Raw genomic sequence first — 16,304 nt, forward strand, 5'->3', positions numbered from 1 at the left:
GAAAATTTTCGTTGGAATGTGATTCAAAATCTTTCAAATTACTACCCTTAGAGGGTTAAAAAGTGTTGAAGTTGTTTTCCAATATAAATCGTTAAATTTTCGAGTTATATTTTTGTGAATTTATTATTGGACTGATTTAATACATCACTGGCTTGGCACCGCCTTCAAATTGAGCACAAGGTACGATGATATTTTTTGCTTTTTAGTTTAGTGGATAGGCTAATCTTTGTGTTGGAAGTCGGTTGAATTTTTTTTATAATTGTTGAATACGATTTTATAGTAATGACTATAACTATAAACACTACACTTAAATTGCCTCCTCCATCTACCTATAGTACAAATAAAATCAATCAATAATAAGTAGACCTGTCAATCAAGGTAGAAGAATCATGAACCTGATGTCATTGGAAGTTATTAAAAATTACGTGAGGGTTTAATTAATTAAAGTAACCACTACATTAGAAATGAAAGTCGAATCCACATTTTATTATTTTTATTACATGTACACAAAAGTAATATCAATTTAAACTAACATTTGGTTACAAACAATAGTTTTTTTAAACAAAACATATTTCCGATAAAAAGAAATTAATTACGAGTTCTTTGTCTTAGAAAATACATGGATCATTTCATTTCAGCGAAGCATATATAAACTATAATATATAGTCACAGTTAAAACACCTAGGAGCCAAGATTTAAATCGTTACATATGCCGGACGTACAAAACAGAACGTTAAGGGCCCTCTAATGTATATGTATCTCTTGTCAAATAAGTGAGGTGACCCATTTTGAAAGTAGTACCTACACAATAATGAAACTACCCTCCCAATACAAAAACACATTCAGGCATATCTAATCATAAAGATTTAAACCTCGGCGACTTACTATTTTTGGGCATAAACAGTCATATTTTGGATATTTATATTATTCTCTCTGACCTTTACAATATCAATAATGTCATAATGTCGCCATAAGGAATGCAAACTACCAAGCCCAACGAGTCAGAATATTTTTCACAACCATTATTACCTATATCTTACACCAATACGACAACTTTATATGAATTACACATATTTAACACATTATATTTAATGACGTTTCGAATACGATACGATAAAATGCATGAAGACACCAAATAACACCTTACATATAATATATGTTACCTATAATACACAAAACATTAAGTATAATTAGCTCCCATCCACCAGTTAGGCACAATTATTATATGGTCGGCACGTCTTTAAAACAGACAGTCTAATTTCGTATTACGTAAATACCTATAGCAAAGACGATAAAAGTCAGTTAGCATGCCCATATAGTGAATAAACATTACTAAAAAGATATTGTAGAAATCGTAATATAATATTGTAATCAAAGATTTAAATCGCAGAGTTTTTGGAAAATTATATAAGTTTTCACATTTAGCATCCCAACTTCTAACTTGGGTGCTCTATATTCCAACACAGTGATGTAATTCTTTGTTCTAATGACATAATCCGTATATACAAGCTGCAGCGTTGAGCGATCTCAGATTATATACTATACTCGTGCCTTATACCTACAACTGAGATGGTAAACAAAGTCATGATAATAAATAATAATCATGCAAGTATACCTATTCCAATAACTACATACAATGTGTGTAAACAGTAACACAACATGAGCTTAGCTAGAGTTCATTTGTATGCATAACCTATTTACACATTTTTTCATTAAACCCGAATATTGAAAATCCATTAATAAAGTACATTTAGTATGTGCACTATACGCCGTGTAATAATAGGACATCATTAAACATCAACACACAGTCAAATATTCAAAGTCTTTCGTTAATTCAGCAACAGTACGCTGAATCGTAAATTACAATAATTTATAATATTACTTGTTTAGCACAAATTAAATGGCTTTCCAAATTCGGACACAAACAAATGCGCGTTGGTCGCTTCCATGTTTCATATTTTTTAATTACTATTGTGCAATAGCATAATCTGGTACACTTAGAGCAAACATTGTCTATTACAATAACATAAGTGCAACTATTCGATTCACACTCGATGAGACATCAATACAAATATACAAGCTATACGCAAACATGGAAGTTCTAACAAACACATTATGTAGGTATATACGTTTATTTACTGTTGAAAACAGCTTACTCTGACACTCGTATTAAAGAGTGCTAGAGTTAGAGCCCATATTCAACTGTAATATAAAAATTGCTTGCACAGCTTGCAAGTTAAAAGCTTACAATATTATAAATTTGACAATAATAATAATTGTCATACATTTTTAAGAAAGTAGGCCCGCCATTCAACAATAATATTTTACAATTAAAATGTAGATAAACTAAAAACGCCTATGTGTATGACTTATGTCAGCCACTAACAAAACTGATAAATCTGATCGTGTGTTGGTCGCGATGTGCGTGACAACATGCCGCTCGTGACCAACACACCATCAGTTTTATCGGACGTTAAGCCGTTAGCGCTGCAGGCATGTGGGCTTATCGGATGTTGAGTGGCTAGCATTAAGTGATCCATTTGCCTCAACCAGAAGTTCGCGTTCAATATAAGCAAGTCTTTAGTTCACATAGGAAACGAATTGTGTACCGTAATATCTATGGCATAATATCATTGCTAACACCCATATAAATTCTAAACATCTATGAATACATACTTAATATCTTGTCGACTGAAGGCAAAGTACAAGTTTGCGTTGCATTACATTGAAACATTGGCAAGAGTAAAAATGTTTTGTGCATTCTTCTAAATATTACTAATATAATTTATTATTAATATACATTACAATAAACGTTCAGATCATTGAAAGGAATATATATTACAATAACACAATCAAAATATTAGGTAAGTTTACCAACTATGTTCCACAAATGCTCCAGCTACACGATTGAATTCAACATCAAATTCAGAAATACACAATTTTAACTTAGCAGAAGCTGAGTAACAAAAATAAATGATTATTAGAAACATACATATTCGTAACTCTAAAACTTCCTTTCGAACCACATGAACACAAGGGTTTGCCAATACCTATTCCTAGGACTTTGGACACTTTCGTTGTTATAGCCATATATATGTTATGGCATAAAATACTTCGGCGACAAATAATGAAGTATTTGATGGTACAAAACTACTCACATGTTTAAAAAAATATGTAGAGACATAGCTTTAACAAACTTACGCTTGTAGGTGATTTTTGAAACACTAATTCTCTTATACCGTAATAAGCATAATTATATTGCAATAAGTAAAATTATATACACAAATTGTTAACCAGCGACAGTAGGTAACCTGTAGTACAATGTACGAGTAGGCACGTCAACACCTCGAGTCAAATACATCAGTCGTGCGAAAGAGTTGCGAATGACCTTCGCAAATCCGATGCGGTTTGATACTGTTCATATAATTTCAAGCTAGGCTCTATGTACGCCATAGGAGCATTTTACTCATTCGTCATCAATTTCTGCAATAAACTTCGACCAACGAGAATTTTGGCAAATATTCGCAAGTTTAGTATGTATGTATGTAGTTCTTTCAAACTGTATTTTACGCAAAAATTACAAATAAAATCAAATAAGGATAGTTATTATACAGTTTAAAAAAAAACAGATCAACCCTATTTTATCCAGTGATACCGAAGTCCCAGCTAGCCACAGATTTTATTTACAACAGGATTGCCCAGCTCAAGTGATGAAAACTTTACGATTTACGCGGTGCGCCAAAGGTGCAGAAATTTATGGGAGCATGTGACTTTTAATTTAATTTTCGCCAAAATATCAGTTCTTTGTAATCTCAAGATATATTTAAGAAAGAAGAACTCTTTTATGAGTAATAAAGTTACATTATCTTTGTATACTTATTTTTAATTTACCCTGCTACCACAACTTGCCTCACGACGAAACAAGTATTGTCAATTGAATTGGCCTGTATCCTTATATCAAATTACAACACCCTGCCTTTATAAATTCGCATATTAATTTCACTTCATCCAACATCTTTCTATTAAACAGAATTTAACACCTACCTGATACTCGTACAGTAAAGTGTGACATAATTTGAAAATGATATGTAAATTATATTCTGAGAGTTAGGGTCATTTTTGGGCAGGTTTCCAGTTATCTGTTAGTACAGGGCTTCCTATATCCGAGTGACGAGTCAGCTTGTTTTAAATACCTGCCCAAAAATGTCAAGCAGCTCTTAAAGAATTGATCATTATGAAGAAAAAAACAAATGATTACATCTCTAGATAATCAATGAGAGATTTATTGATAGAAAATTACAAAAGTAATAAACTAATAACTTTACGAGCTACATTACGCTAGCCACTCAAGATCAAGTGACCCATCTAGTCTGCTTCTGCAGCGCTTGATCGTGTGTGGCTGGCGATACATTTAACAATAAACACAACATTACTTTGCCATTCGCTGGTGCAGTCGGGTAAATACATTGATTATTCACAATAATTATTGTGCCAATACATTTAATTAAAAATATTTTTTTATTGGCAACTCTAGTCTCTATTTTCGCAATGCCAATTTTTTTACAGCTGTGTAACAATTGCATTCGTATATTTTTGAAGATTACTGATTAGCCATATTAGTGGTGTTATGCGGTTACATGCGATTTTACTTTTTTAATTCGCCATAAGAATTACGACAACCAACATGCTTGTCGACATTCATATGGTGTTTTAAATTAGCAGGACTTTCAATCAGCGTTATGTTGCAGAAGTTCATGAAGAAGGATGAATATAAGTTGTAGATATGTTATAAATTGAAGTTTTACTTTTGTATATTATTATTTTCACTACTACTGAAGTGATATCCTTTTTTTTCAAATTGGTCGATATTTTTATGTTTGTTATTAGTCCAATAATATTTATGTAAAATATCTATTATGTTATAAAAATAGAAAAGATATCAGTCAATACACATCCTAGATGGGTAGGTAAGGTAATAATTAACAAGCTTACTACTTAATTAGGTAAATCAATTAATTCTGATGCCAAGACAAGATAATATCTGTATTGTATAACCAAATATTGTATTGAATTACATCCATATAAAAATGAAATAGTGATAAAAATATGAATATTACCTAATCAACAAGATTGTCAAGCTATTTGAAATGTATTAAGAAAAAAAGGCAAATTACCTTACTAATGATTAGAAATTGGATTAAAACAATAATAAAACTTGAACAAATTTTATAGTGTTAATTTAGGAGTATATACATAATTATTATTAATTATGTAATTTATATCCATAAGGAAAAGTAGTATAATAAAATATCCCACCTTAATACAGTCACTGGTTATTATTCTATATTGCCCCTACTAGTGAATTAGACACACCAAATATTTTAACAATAATTGTACAACTCGGCAAAAGGTACACAAAATTGACAACTGTTACCCTTTTCATGTTGTTTTTTTTCATTTGGAAAAACATTACATTACTTTAAAAAAATTTAGTTTAAAGATTTTTGTACAACCATAATAAAATATAAATTGACATGAAAAGTGTGCCATTATTTTTATATATGTATGTGGGCATATATGTATTATGGAATTTAGGACTCGTCAAAATAGTTGGAAAAAATTCAAGACAAACCTCATCATTCTTGTTTACCTAATGACTTTTTAATGTGGTTACTAAGCCAATCTGTAGGATTTGCCAAATCTAGCACCAAAAATTGATAAATTCCCAAACAGGTTTTTTTTTATTTCACTTATATAAAATGGAAATTGGTAAAAATTTTATAGTCAATAATTATTATCAAGGATGTCATGAAACTTAGCAACCATAACCATCAGACAATCAAAACAAAACGGTATCTGCAACCATTGAACCTGATACAAAAGTTTGGATTAATTTTGGATAATGTCACTATCTTTGACATATGCTAGTTGACATATGATACAAAATTGAGATTCTATGTAGCAAATGTCATCTCGTGCTTACTGGTGGATATCATCAGTGGGTAGAAGACATTTTGTCAATTGATTTGACATTTATTTTAACAGTTGATAATGAAGACCAAAATAGTGAAAAGGCCAGCTGGCCAATAAAATTTTTTCATTATATGTAGTTATGTTTTTGTCGAGACACTTAAATATGAGCAGTTCTAATAATCAAAAAGTAGTTTCTGAATCTCAAATTTTACAGTTATACAAGTCAAATTAATGGATTTTTTCTAGAATTGAACAAAAATAGATACATATATAATATTACTAAATTTTAAATTAAGTCTGCAATTGAAAATATGAAAACAACACTAAAACAGTGTAAAGCAATTCAGCATAGGTAATACTTGCAATAAAATATCTGAATATGGAATTATCAATATATTGTATCAGATAAAAGTTCTATTAAGTGTCTATTGTGAATGTTTCTGGCAATCTAAAGAGTGGTATAAAGGATGAGATGAATATTATAATATCAAAACATCTGAAAGGTTTAAGTGTATCAGTTCTAGGTCCCATCACATCATCATTAAAAACCCATCACGTAATTTATAGATATTGTGCAAGATATCAAAAAATTAAATTGCAATATGATAACTTAATCATGTCACACTCGTTTACATCTGCTAAAATCATAATTGACAAGAAAATTTTAAAATGCAACCATAAACTTTCTATGAAACAGTATGAAAGCTCCTCAATCCTTTAGCTCTCTTTTGATAGATTGAAAGACTGATTAGAATCATGTTATTGGTTGATCAACAAACAAACTTTGTCAGAGCTCTGAACTCTGACGATTAGCTGGTTTTGACCAAGGATGTCTCAACTGGTTGTGTCAGTATTCAATATTCATAATATATGATTTTTCTCATTAATTTTTTGTCAAAATTAATTTGACAGAAACGTAGATGTACAGAAAACTGATATTAATATATATTTTGTTAATACGTTACAATAACATTTGGCACATTCAATATTTCTACATAAGCTTAAGACTTACTAACTAGATTATTTGTTAAAAATTTTAAGTTGTTTATGATACACATATTATAATAGAAATGTACACATTGAAACAAATTAAAAATATGCCAAAAAGTCTGTATTTCCTTGCAATTTATTCAATTAAATTGTTATGTTGTTACAACACTTTTGTCTGAAACTCCTGAATATTATAATATACAGTGTAAACTCCATATAAGGTCACTCAATTTAACGACAAATTTGCTAAAGCGTCGAAATCACATGGCTTTGATTGGTTTAGCTTGGTTACACACAATGATACGTTATAGCGTTTCACCCACTCTCTATAAAGACAAATAAGAAGAAGAAGAAGAAGAAGAAATAAAAAGTACCTTTAAAGAATAAAAAAAAAATCCTTTTAAGTTGCCTTATCCTATTTAGTGAAAACTATTCTGTCTGTCTACATTCTTTTGTCACAATTTTATCCTAGCCTGTAATAAACTTGACTGTCAGCATCATCCAAAAAAACTGTCTAAGAAATTTGTTCTTTCATTTACAAACTGAGACTGCACATGTGCACTGTTGTTGACCATGACTAATAAATAAGTAGAAGTAATATTCTTTTCTATATCGTTATCATATGCTTAGTTGCTCACAAACTACTAAACATGGCTATTTCAAAAAGAAAAACACTGTGTTTTGTCAAAAAAGTTTTACTAAAGAAGAAAAATGCATGTTCTTCTTTCCATATAACAACCACTCTTTATAACACCAAAAATGTACAATCCCTTTAGTGTCATTATATAGAGTTTACACTGTATAATGTATTGTATTATAAATATTGTATGAGTTGTTACCACTCAGATTCACATATAAAAATGTCCCAAACATTTACCACTTGTAAGACAATAATTGTTTTTATGAAAAAGATTTGTTTCTTACAACTTGTCCGGGAGAAGTTAGCGGCCATCGACACAAGGTTTAGTTAAATGTTTATCCACAAACCATCTCTCACATAGGAACAAACATACACAATGAATGAAATTAAAACTCTAACAGACTGCTATGCTTTTTTAAATGTTCACTGTTGTCCTCGCAGTCTGAATTTTTTCTTTTGCGTGTATCAAATCTAACACCGGTTTCTTGTACAACTCTCTCACTATTCTTAATTGCAGAAATTATATTCTCTTTAGACGGTGCCACTAGTTTCAGCTCATCCACATTCTCATTGGCGGCTGGTTCTAAGAGGTGCATCACAATTCTTTCTAAACGCTTTGGATGCTCTACGGGAGCCTCGTCTGCACATGCAGTTTTCTCTCTCTCTAAGTTATCACAGTCCACCATCACAGAGTACTTCCTCTTCATCTCATCCATCATCCTCTGTCCATACTCCTGCCCTATTACACTGTTAACACAAACAAAGCTTTGTACCTTCTTTGTGTCTTTATCAATCTCGAGGTACCCTCTCGTCCTCATGTACAGGAAGTGGCCAGATCGGGACATCAATCTGTAGTAAGACTCTCCAAACTCCTTACTCTGGTCATACATCTGTCGTAACACACAAATAACCCAACGGACATCATCTTTGTGCATGAAAAAGAAGGCAGAGGTTCCTGTGATCTCTTCCGTCATGTATCCAGCTGCTAGCGAGATGCTCTGATCGCATTGCACTATTCTGCCATCAATCAAGTGCCTCGTCCAATATTCTGAATATGCAGTTGGTGGTAGCACTCTGGCTGGCAAGTTATTTGTTAATATATGGACCATTCCTATAAAAACATAGTCATTACCGCTTGAAGAGAAGGTACGATGGTGTCTTACCCTTTGCCTCCTGATAGTTTGTTCCTCTTGCACAGTATCTGCAGTGGCTCGGTCGGAACGTCGGAGCACGCCATCTATTCTGCAGCGCTCATACCTCGGGGGGTCAGACCGAGCTCCTGCTCTCATAATCCTTATATGAAAATTATGATGCTTTTCTAACAGCTGCTGACTGCAGCCAGTCTGCAGTTCCGGTGGGTAAATGTGTTGCCTCAGGATCTGTTTATCTTCATGGTGAACGTAATTGTAAAAGTCTTGGCCTAAGAGATCTATGTAACAGTAACCTAACTTTTCCTGAACGTTGTGGGAGACGTTACAGATACGTCCTAAACAAGTGACCGCCAACATGAACCCACCAATGAGGTCGAAGAACTTCAGTATAGCAGACGACCATGTCTCGAGATGACGACACTTAATAGAGTCTCCAAAGATGTGCTGGTTGCGAAGTTCACTAGCGACGAGGCGTAGGACACTCGTCTTGTCGATTTTACGTTGTGAATGGACGATGTCAGACAATAAGGACATCATTTGCGTGATTTGCGCGTTGAAGGCCTCTCTTCTGTTTTTCTCGGCCACATTGCGCATTTCACGATCGCTCCGGTTAGGCACTGCCACTTCTGGAGACTGCGTTTCCGATGAGCTGTAGCCGCCAGCAGCTTGAAGCCCGAACGTTTGAGGAACAGGGACGGCCATCCCAGATATGCTCGGACCTGCCCCGCCGGTAGACGTCATCGTGGACTTGTCACTATCCCCACGTTTAGATGCCATTCATCAACATTATCAAAATGTAGGAATCAGGATAATATTATCAGAATAAACATCGGTGCACAACACTAATGATTTCCGCAATGATCACGACAGCTGTTTACATTGTGATATCTTGGCTGTGTACGAATATTCACACTTTTTTACAATATTTGGTATAAATTCACAAATTTGAATGATAATTCCTTGTCAATAATCACTGCAAGTTCAACACAGCACCTACACAATACAAAAACCAGTAACAAGTGCGGTGCGGTGCGGGCTGCGGCGGGCGCGCGCGATCCACAGACAAGAAACCAGGAACTAACGCAGAGCAGGTGAGTGAAACTGCAAGCAACGAGAATTCACGATCTAACGCAACGGCAGCGAAGCGAAAGTAATTTCGCCTGGCTATCACGATCACTGAGCGGAAATGTGACAAAGAGGATACAAGCGCATTCATTGTACGGCGAACGCGACATTATGATTTCGGACCACAGACCCTTAATATTTTTGACTCGACTACACGCTCAGAGCAATTACGTAGGGACTTGTATTACACACAAATTCACCAATAAAATTATCTGTTATTTTTTGAGGGGGGTGAGATAAACTCACACATCGAAAAATTTAACATCAATAAATATTTTTTTGTCCATACTATAAATTTGAAACGCAAAACAATCTTTACGCAAAATTTGTAAATTTTACGCAGACTAATAAACATATCGACTAGACTATCTACTAAATATTTGATTACTTGATCGATGTTTTGCTGTTCCGGCTGAAGAATCGATTATTTGTTTATTTAATGTTTTTTATAAATAATAATATAATATATAATTATCTTAGAAATACTTACAAATGAAACGAAACTTCATAGTAGTTAATTTTTTTAGTAAACTAGAAGTTGTTGACCGTTTTTAATGCCATTTATTTTTAGAGAGTTCTTTACACTACAAAAACGAATACAACAATGAAACTTTGATTCTATAGAAATATATTGAAAGAATATCTAACCCAAGCGTTCCACGACACTAAATTAATTGTATCTAACCTTCAAAGTTTTTGAGCAATTGGAACGTGTGCGTTGGCATTTATTTGCAAGCAAAATTAAAAATTCGTAATTCCGACGCACACGTTCCAATTGGTCAAAAACCTTGAAGGTTGGATTTAATTAATCTATAGAAATTGTCTTCATAAACGCGTTTAATCGTAGATTCTGCACATAGGGGTAATGTCTAGCGAGGCAGGTCCGTATTTCGTAATTCGTCTGAGACTGCATCTCAGACCACCGGACATAGCGGAGTTAGATACGGAGATGCATCGCACCCAAATTCACTTACTAACAAAATGGTCTAACGTTTATGTCTTGTGAGTGAAGAGGTAAACTCCCACATTGAAGATTTTAACACCAATAAATATATTTTGTGTGATGTGTCCTTACACTACTATTTTGATTCACAATAATTTAGACTCTGCGCCACAAAAGTCCCACGGCTAAAACCTGACTAAAATTGAGAGCGCCTTACACAAATGACAATAAGACCGCCATTACCAAATGAAAATAGCGCTGCGTGTACGGGACTTAGTTCGTGGGACGAAGTATATTTTTTCCTTTCATGAAAGAAGTCCCCCAGACGCGGCGCTAATGTCTAAATGGCGCTCATGCCTAATTTGGACTACTTTAGTATTTAGTCGAGTACCATACTAAACTACTTGCTACCGCCCAAAAATCATACGTACTCGACTAAAATACTAAAGTAGTCCGAACTAGACATCAGTGTCATTAGCCGCGGGACCTCTTTCATGAAAAGGACTATACAATGTATTTTTTACACCAACTATCAACAGAATATTCGATTATATGATCGATGTTTTGCTGTTCCTTCAGGAGAATCGATTATTTTTAGATATTGTTTTTAGTACAAATTTGACATAATTAAAGTATAAATACTTACAAATTAAACGTTACTTAATATTTTACGAAACTAGAAGTTTTTGCCGTTTTTTATGCCATGCAACTAGACAAATCGCATTTTAGGGAGCTCTTTACACGACGAAAACGATTACAACAATGAAACATCAATTCAATAGAAACAATTAGTAACACATTAGATCGTGATCATATACTTTTGACAGACGGGTAATGTTTAGCAAGGCAGGTCTTAAGGTAACAAGGTCTAAGCCACTGTACAAAGAGACCCATAGACAACAGAACAATGTTGTTTTCGTAAAAATCTTTTCACGGCTTTGAACTCGAGTCTTTAGGGAATCATAAGCGCTAGTAGCGACTCCGTGGAGGGAAAATACTTATTTTCCCTCCATGTTAATTAACTTGTACCGAATCGTTAATCTTTGATAATTAATAAATATACTTTTTTTAGCATTTCGTAGTGTAACTAAACGGTTTGACTTATGCTCGATTTAACATTTATGGATACGAGTATTGTACGAATATGAGATCTTCTCTTCTCAGACATGTGACTTATCCAGCCTATATGTCGTAGACATCTATACAGCCATTTATTGTATGTAGATTTATAATAAAATCATGAAAAGGACTAAATTAATATACAAGTTCTTAATTAATTTAGTACTTTTCATGATTGAAGTCCCGCGGCTAAACCTGAACTTAAATTGACAGCGCCTTACATGGGGGTGAAACTTCCGCACAGTTCGCTTACGTAAAATATTTTGTATGAAGTGCTGCCTTCCAGCGTTCACGGTACAAAAACTTAAGCGAAGTTTTCGCACAATATAGATGGCACGCATGAAACACATTATTTGATTAAAATCACTCCTGTTCGAACTATAAAATTTTTAAAAAATATAGTTTCAAATATGACAGTTTAGCTGTCTTTGAATTTTTTCTGTTGTTGCTATAGTGATAGTGACATGTTGTTTAAAACTTGGTGACAGTGGTGAACGAAAAATATTAAAATAAGATGTAATCGGTACAAATAAGTGATTATAATGGGTATTACTTGTGGATTTGGTGTGCATAGTTAATAATTAACCATGGAACATGCTCGACCACCATCGGAACTATGCTCAGAAGGCGGCCCGGTGTGTCGCGAAACGGCGTGGCGAAAATGTCGCCAGAAATTTTACGTGTTCTTAAAGGTGACCAGCGTGTAGATGTTATCAGTGGTTATTTATAATCATAAACGTCAATAATCATAGTTGGTGCACTAATGTTATCAGGCTGCTGAAGTGCATTAAGATATTTTCATAATCACAAAAGAAAAAATAAATCGTTGAATAATAAGAATATTCTTTTCTTTCTTTGATTAAAAATCCTTTAATATTTGAAGGATTATTGCAGTTTGTTTTCCTTATTTCTATATACAACGTGTCCCAAAATTCAACGATAAGCGGGCGCCAAAAGATTGACCTGCTCATGAGCACTTAAGGAAAAATAATAAAAAAAATATACCTAAATTTTTTTTTTAGTTACAAAATAAATTTTAAAATTCTTTGAAAATTTACACCTTGTATGATATTTTGAACTACCGCAGCTACAATTTCTTAAATATGCTTAAGATTTTTTTTGTATCGGAACCTAAGTAGTACTACTATTCACCACAACTCTTAAAAACACCACAATGCCCGCAGTTTTTACACAAAAAAATATCAAAATATTTTTTTTCCCTCAAATTTTTAAAGATTTTTACTTTCAGTCTACTTTGACTCATGGTCTTGCAAAAAAAAGTATGAACACCGCTATGGCAAGTTATTTTCAAAGTTGACGCAACTAATCAAGATTTCAAAATAGTATAATACCCTAAGATAACTAGTCGCAAAAAAAAAATATGCGTACCATTTGTAAACAAGAACTAAATTTCTAAAATGTTTTTGCTCCTAGAAATCACTTTTACTTTATGCACAAAATGATGTGAGTCATACGTTGCAATTTCCTAGAATTTTAATGGAACGAACGATAACATTTAAAAATAAGAGAGAGAGAGAGAGAGAAAGATAGCGATAAGTATACGTTAGAGAGGGATAGACAGATGTTCTTTGTTGAATGACAATGATGCAGGTAAAGAAAATCCTGTTCCCAGCAAGTCAGTACGCTCTGCTCCTTTGTTTACTGCGCAACTTTCCGTATTCAATTGACGTGGCTCTCGTACTAACGACTTTTGGCTTTGCATTTTGGACTGGACTTAAGTGATCTGCAAACTGAACTGACCTGGCATTATTTTGGACTGTGCCTGTGTTTTGTGAATTGGACTTTTGGTGTATTTTGGACTGTTTAGCGTTATCATGCCGCAACCATACACGCCGATGGAATACGCTAACATGCATCTCATTTATGGAGAATGTCGGTGCAATGCTAACGCTGCTAGCAGATTGTATCGAGAAAGGTACCCAAACGCTCAAAGATATCCAGATTATCGGGTATTTATGAATGTGCATCAAGCGTTTTCGGAGGGTCGTTTGCCGTCAGCTAGAAGAAACGCTGGAAGACCTAGATCGGAATGCGATGAAGAAGTTCTCAATGAAATAAACATTGATTCAACTACCTCAGTGCGTGCCATAGAAGCAGCTACGGGAATCCCAAAAAGTTCAGCACATCGAATACTAAAACGTCATCGGCTACACCCATATCATTACAGACGTGTACAAACGTTACTATCACGGGACTATCCACTGCGGATCGCATTTTGCCGAGTGATGCTTCAAAAGCATCGGGAAGATCCTCAGTTCTTGGATAAAGTACTATGGTCGGATGAAACAACCTGCAAGAAAGATGGCTATTTAAATCTTCACAACCTACACAGCTGGAGCAATGAGAATCCGCACCTGATGAGAGAAGACAAATCCCAATATCAATTTAAGGTCAACTTATGGACGGGCATTTTAAATGGAAAAGTGATTGGGCCTTTTGAATTACAAGGAAACTTAGATGGGGACAGTTATTTGAACTTTTTACAAAATGATTTGCAAGAATTACTAGAAGACGTCCCCCTAAGCGACCTTCAAAATATGTGGTATCAAAATGATGGTTGCCCAGCTCACTACGCTCGTCCTGTGAGACAATACCTAGACCACGAGTATCCGGGGCGTTGGATCGGGCGACTTGGTCCTATCCTATGGCCACCCCGATCACCCGACCTAAACCCCCTGGATTTCTTTTATTGGGGTTGTCTCAAAGACAGGATCTACGCAAAACCGATTACGACATTGGACGAGCTTCGGCAAAAAATCACTCAGGCTGCGGCACATATCAATGCTAGAAGATATGCGCGAAAAATAAAACGGTCGTTTTTAAGGCGATGTCGTGCCTGTATTAATGCCGGTGGAAAACAATTCGAACATTTACTTTAATGTTGTGTAATTAAAATAACAAACACATTTTTGGAACATAGTAAAATTTATTACTAACAACAAGAACAATTAAGAAATTTGGTTCTTGTTTACAAATGGTACGCATATTTTTTTTTGTGACTAGTTATCCTAGGGTATTATACTATTTTGAAATCTTGATTAGTTGCGTCAACTTTGAAAATAACTTGCCATAGCGGTGTTCATACTTTTTTTTGCAAGACCATGAGTCAAAGTAGACTGAAAGTAAAAATCTTTAAAAATTTGAGGGAAAAAAAATATTTTGATATTTTTTTGTGTAAAAACTGCGGGCATTGTGGTGTTTTTAAGAGTTGTGGTGAATAGTAGTACTACTTAGGTTCCGATACAAAAAAAATCTTAAGCATATTTAAGAAATTGTAGCTGCGGTAGTTCAAAATATCATACAAGGTGTAAATTTTCAAAGAATTTTAAAATTTATTTTGTAACTAAAAAAAAAATTTAGGTATATTTTTTTTATTATTTTTCCTTAAGTGCTCATGAGCAGGTCAATCTTTTGGCGCCCGCTTATCGTTGAATTTTGGGACACGTTGTATTTATAAAATTTGGCAATTGAAATATTTGGGTATATTAGTTTTATATAGTGAAATAGGTGATTTTGTAAATATTATGTTTATGTTAAATTTTTTTCATTAATAATATATAAGAATTAGGAAAACAAACAGCAATAGTCATACAACTAAAATATAGATTGTACTCGTAGAGAGAACGCCATCTATGGGTAGCCAATAAATTAGAATGCGCCATCTAGTGATCACGGTACATAAATTTTTTAACTGAAATGAGAGTTGCGTATCTATCTCAATATATAATGTATCATCTATGGCGCCTTAAGCTGGGGCCACACTAGGAAAATGTTATTGCCCGTTTTAATGCGTTAAGCGTTATTGCAGTATTAATGGCGTTAATATTCCTCGACCTTATGCAAACCAGCTTGTCGTGTAAACCATCGATATAAATCGTTAGATGGGCCTCTCCATACTAAAGAACGCAGAATTTTATGTTATTACTCAAAGACGTGCACTCACTTATCTTAGTACGTAACAAGCGCATGCTTGAGTGGTCGCGGACTTAAAAAATATTTACTGTTTTTTTTATTTTATTTTAATCCCTTAATTATGTCTTTGTGTTCATTTTGGAACACGAATGGAAAGAGAAATGAGAAAGTGTTACGAGTGATGACGTACTCAACCAAACCAATGACAATTCCGCGACGCTTTGAGGCCCATCTACGATCGATGGTGTAAAGTGTAAACGACATCTTTCGCCGCTCCGGACCTTAAAGATTTTTTTGTATTTGTTGAGGTGAACTCTGTACTATCCCATTAAGTTTTCCTTTTTTTTAATTTCTTCTAGTGTCACGGGCAAAGTAGGAATACGTAGTGCATACGGGCGATAGTAGTAAGATAGAAGTCCAAAGGTCTTAC

The 16,304-nt window shown here is 34.0% G+C and overlaps 1 protein-coding gene across 1 annotated transcript; it reads right to left on the bottom strand.

Annotated features, from left to right (window-relative positions):
• Positions 1-478: 478 nt before the first annotated feature.
• Positions 479-9,982, bottom strand: LOC112043567 (aryl hydrocarbon receptor nuclear translocator-like protein 1). The gene has a single exon (XM_024079041.2). It carries the CDS (start codon positions 9,529-9,531, stop codon positions 7,990-7,992), a length of 1,542 nt encoding a protein of 513 aa, XP_023934809.1. The 5' UTR covers positions 9,532-9,982; the 3' UTR covers positions 479-7,989.
• Between the last annotated feature and the right edge of the window lie 6,322 nt (positions 9,983-16,304).

This window comes from Bicyclus anynana, chromosome 14 (assembly GCF_947172395.1).
Source record: "Bicyclus anynana chromosome 14, ilBicAnyn1.1, whole genome shotgun sequence".
NCBI classification, from domain to species: Eukaryota; Metazoa; Arthropoda; class Insecta; order Lepidoptera; family Nymphalidae; genus Bicyclus; species Bicyclus anynana.

Coding starts and splice junctions, on each gene's coding strand:
- LOC112043567 (XM_024079041.2), bottom strand. CDS start 9,531: ATGGCATCTAAACGTGGGGATAGTGACAAGTCCACGATGACGTCTACC.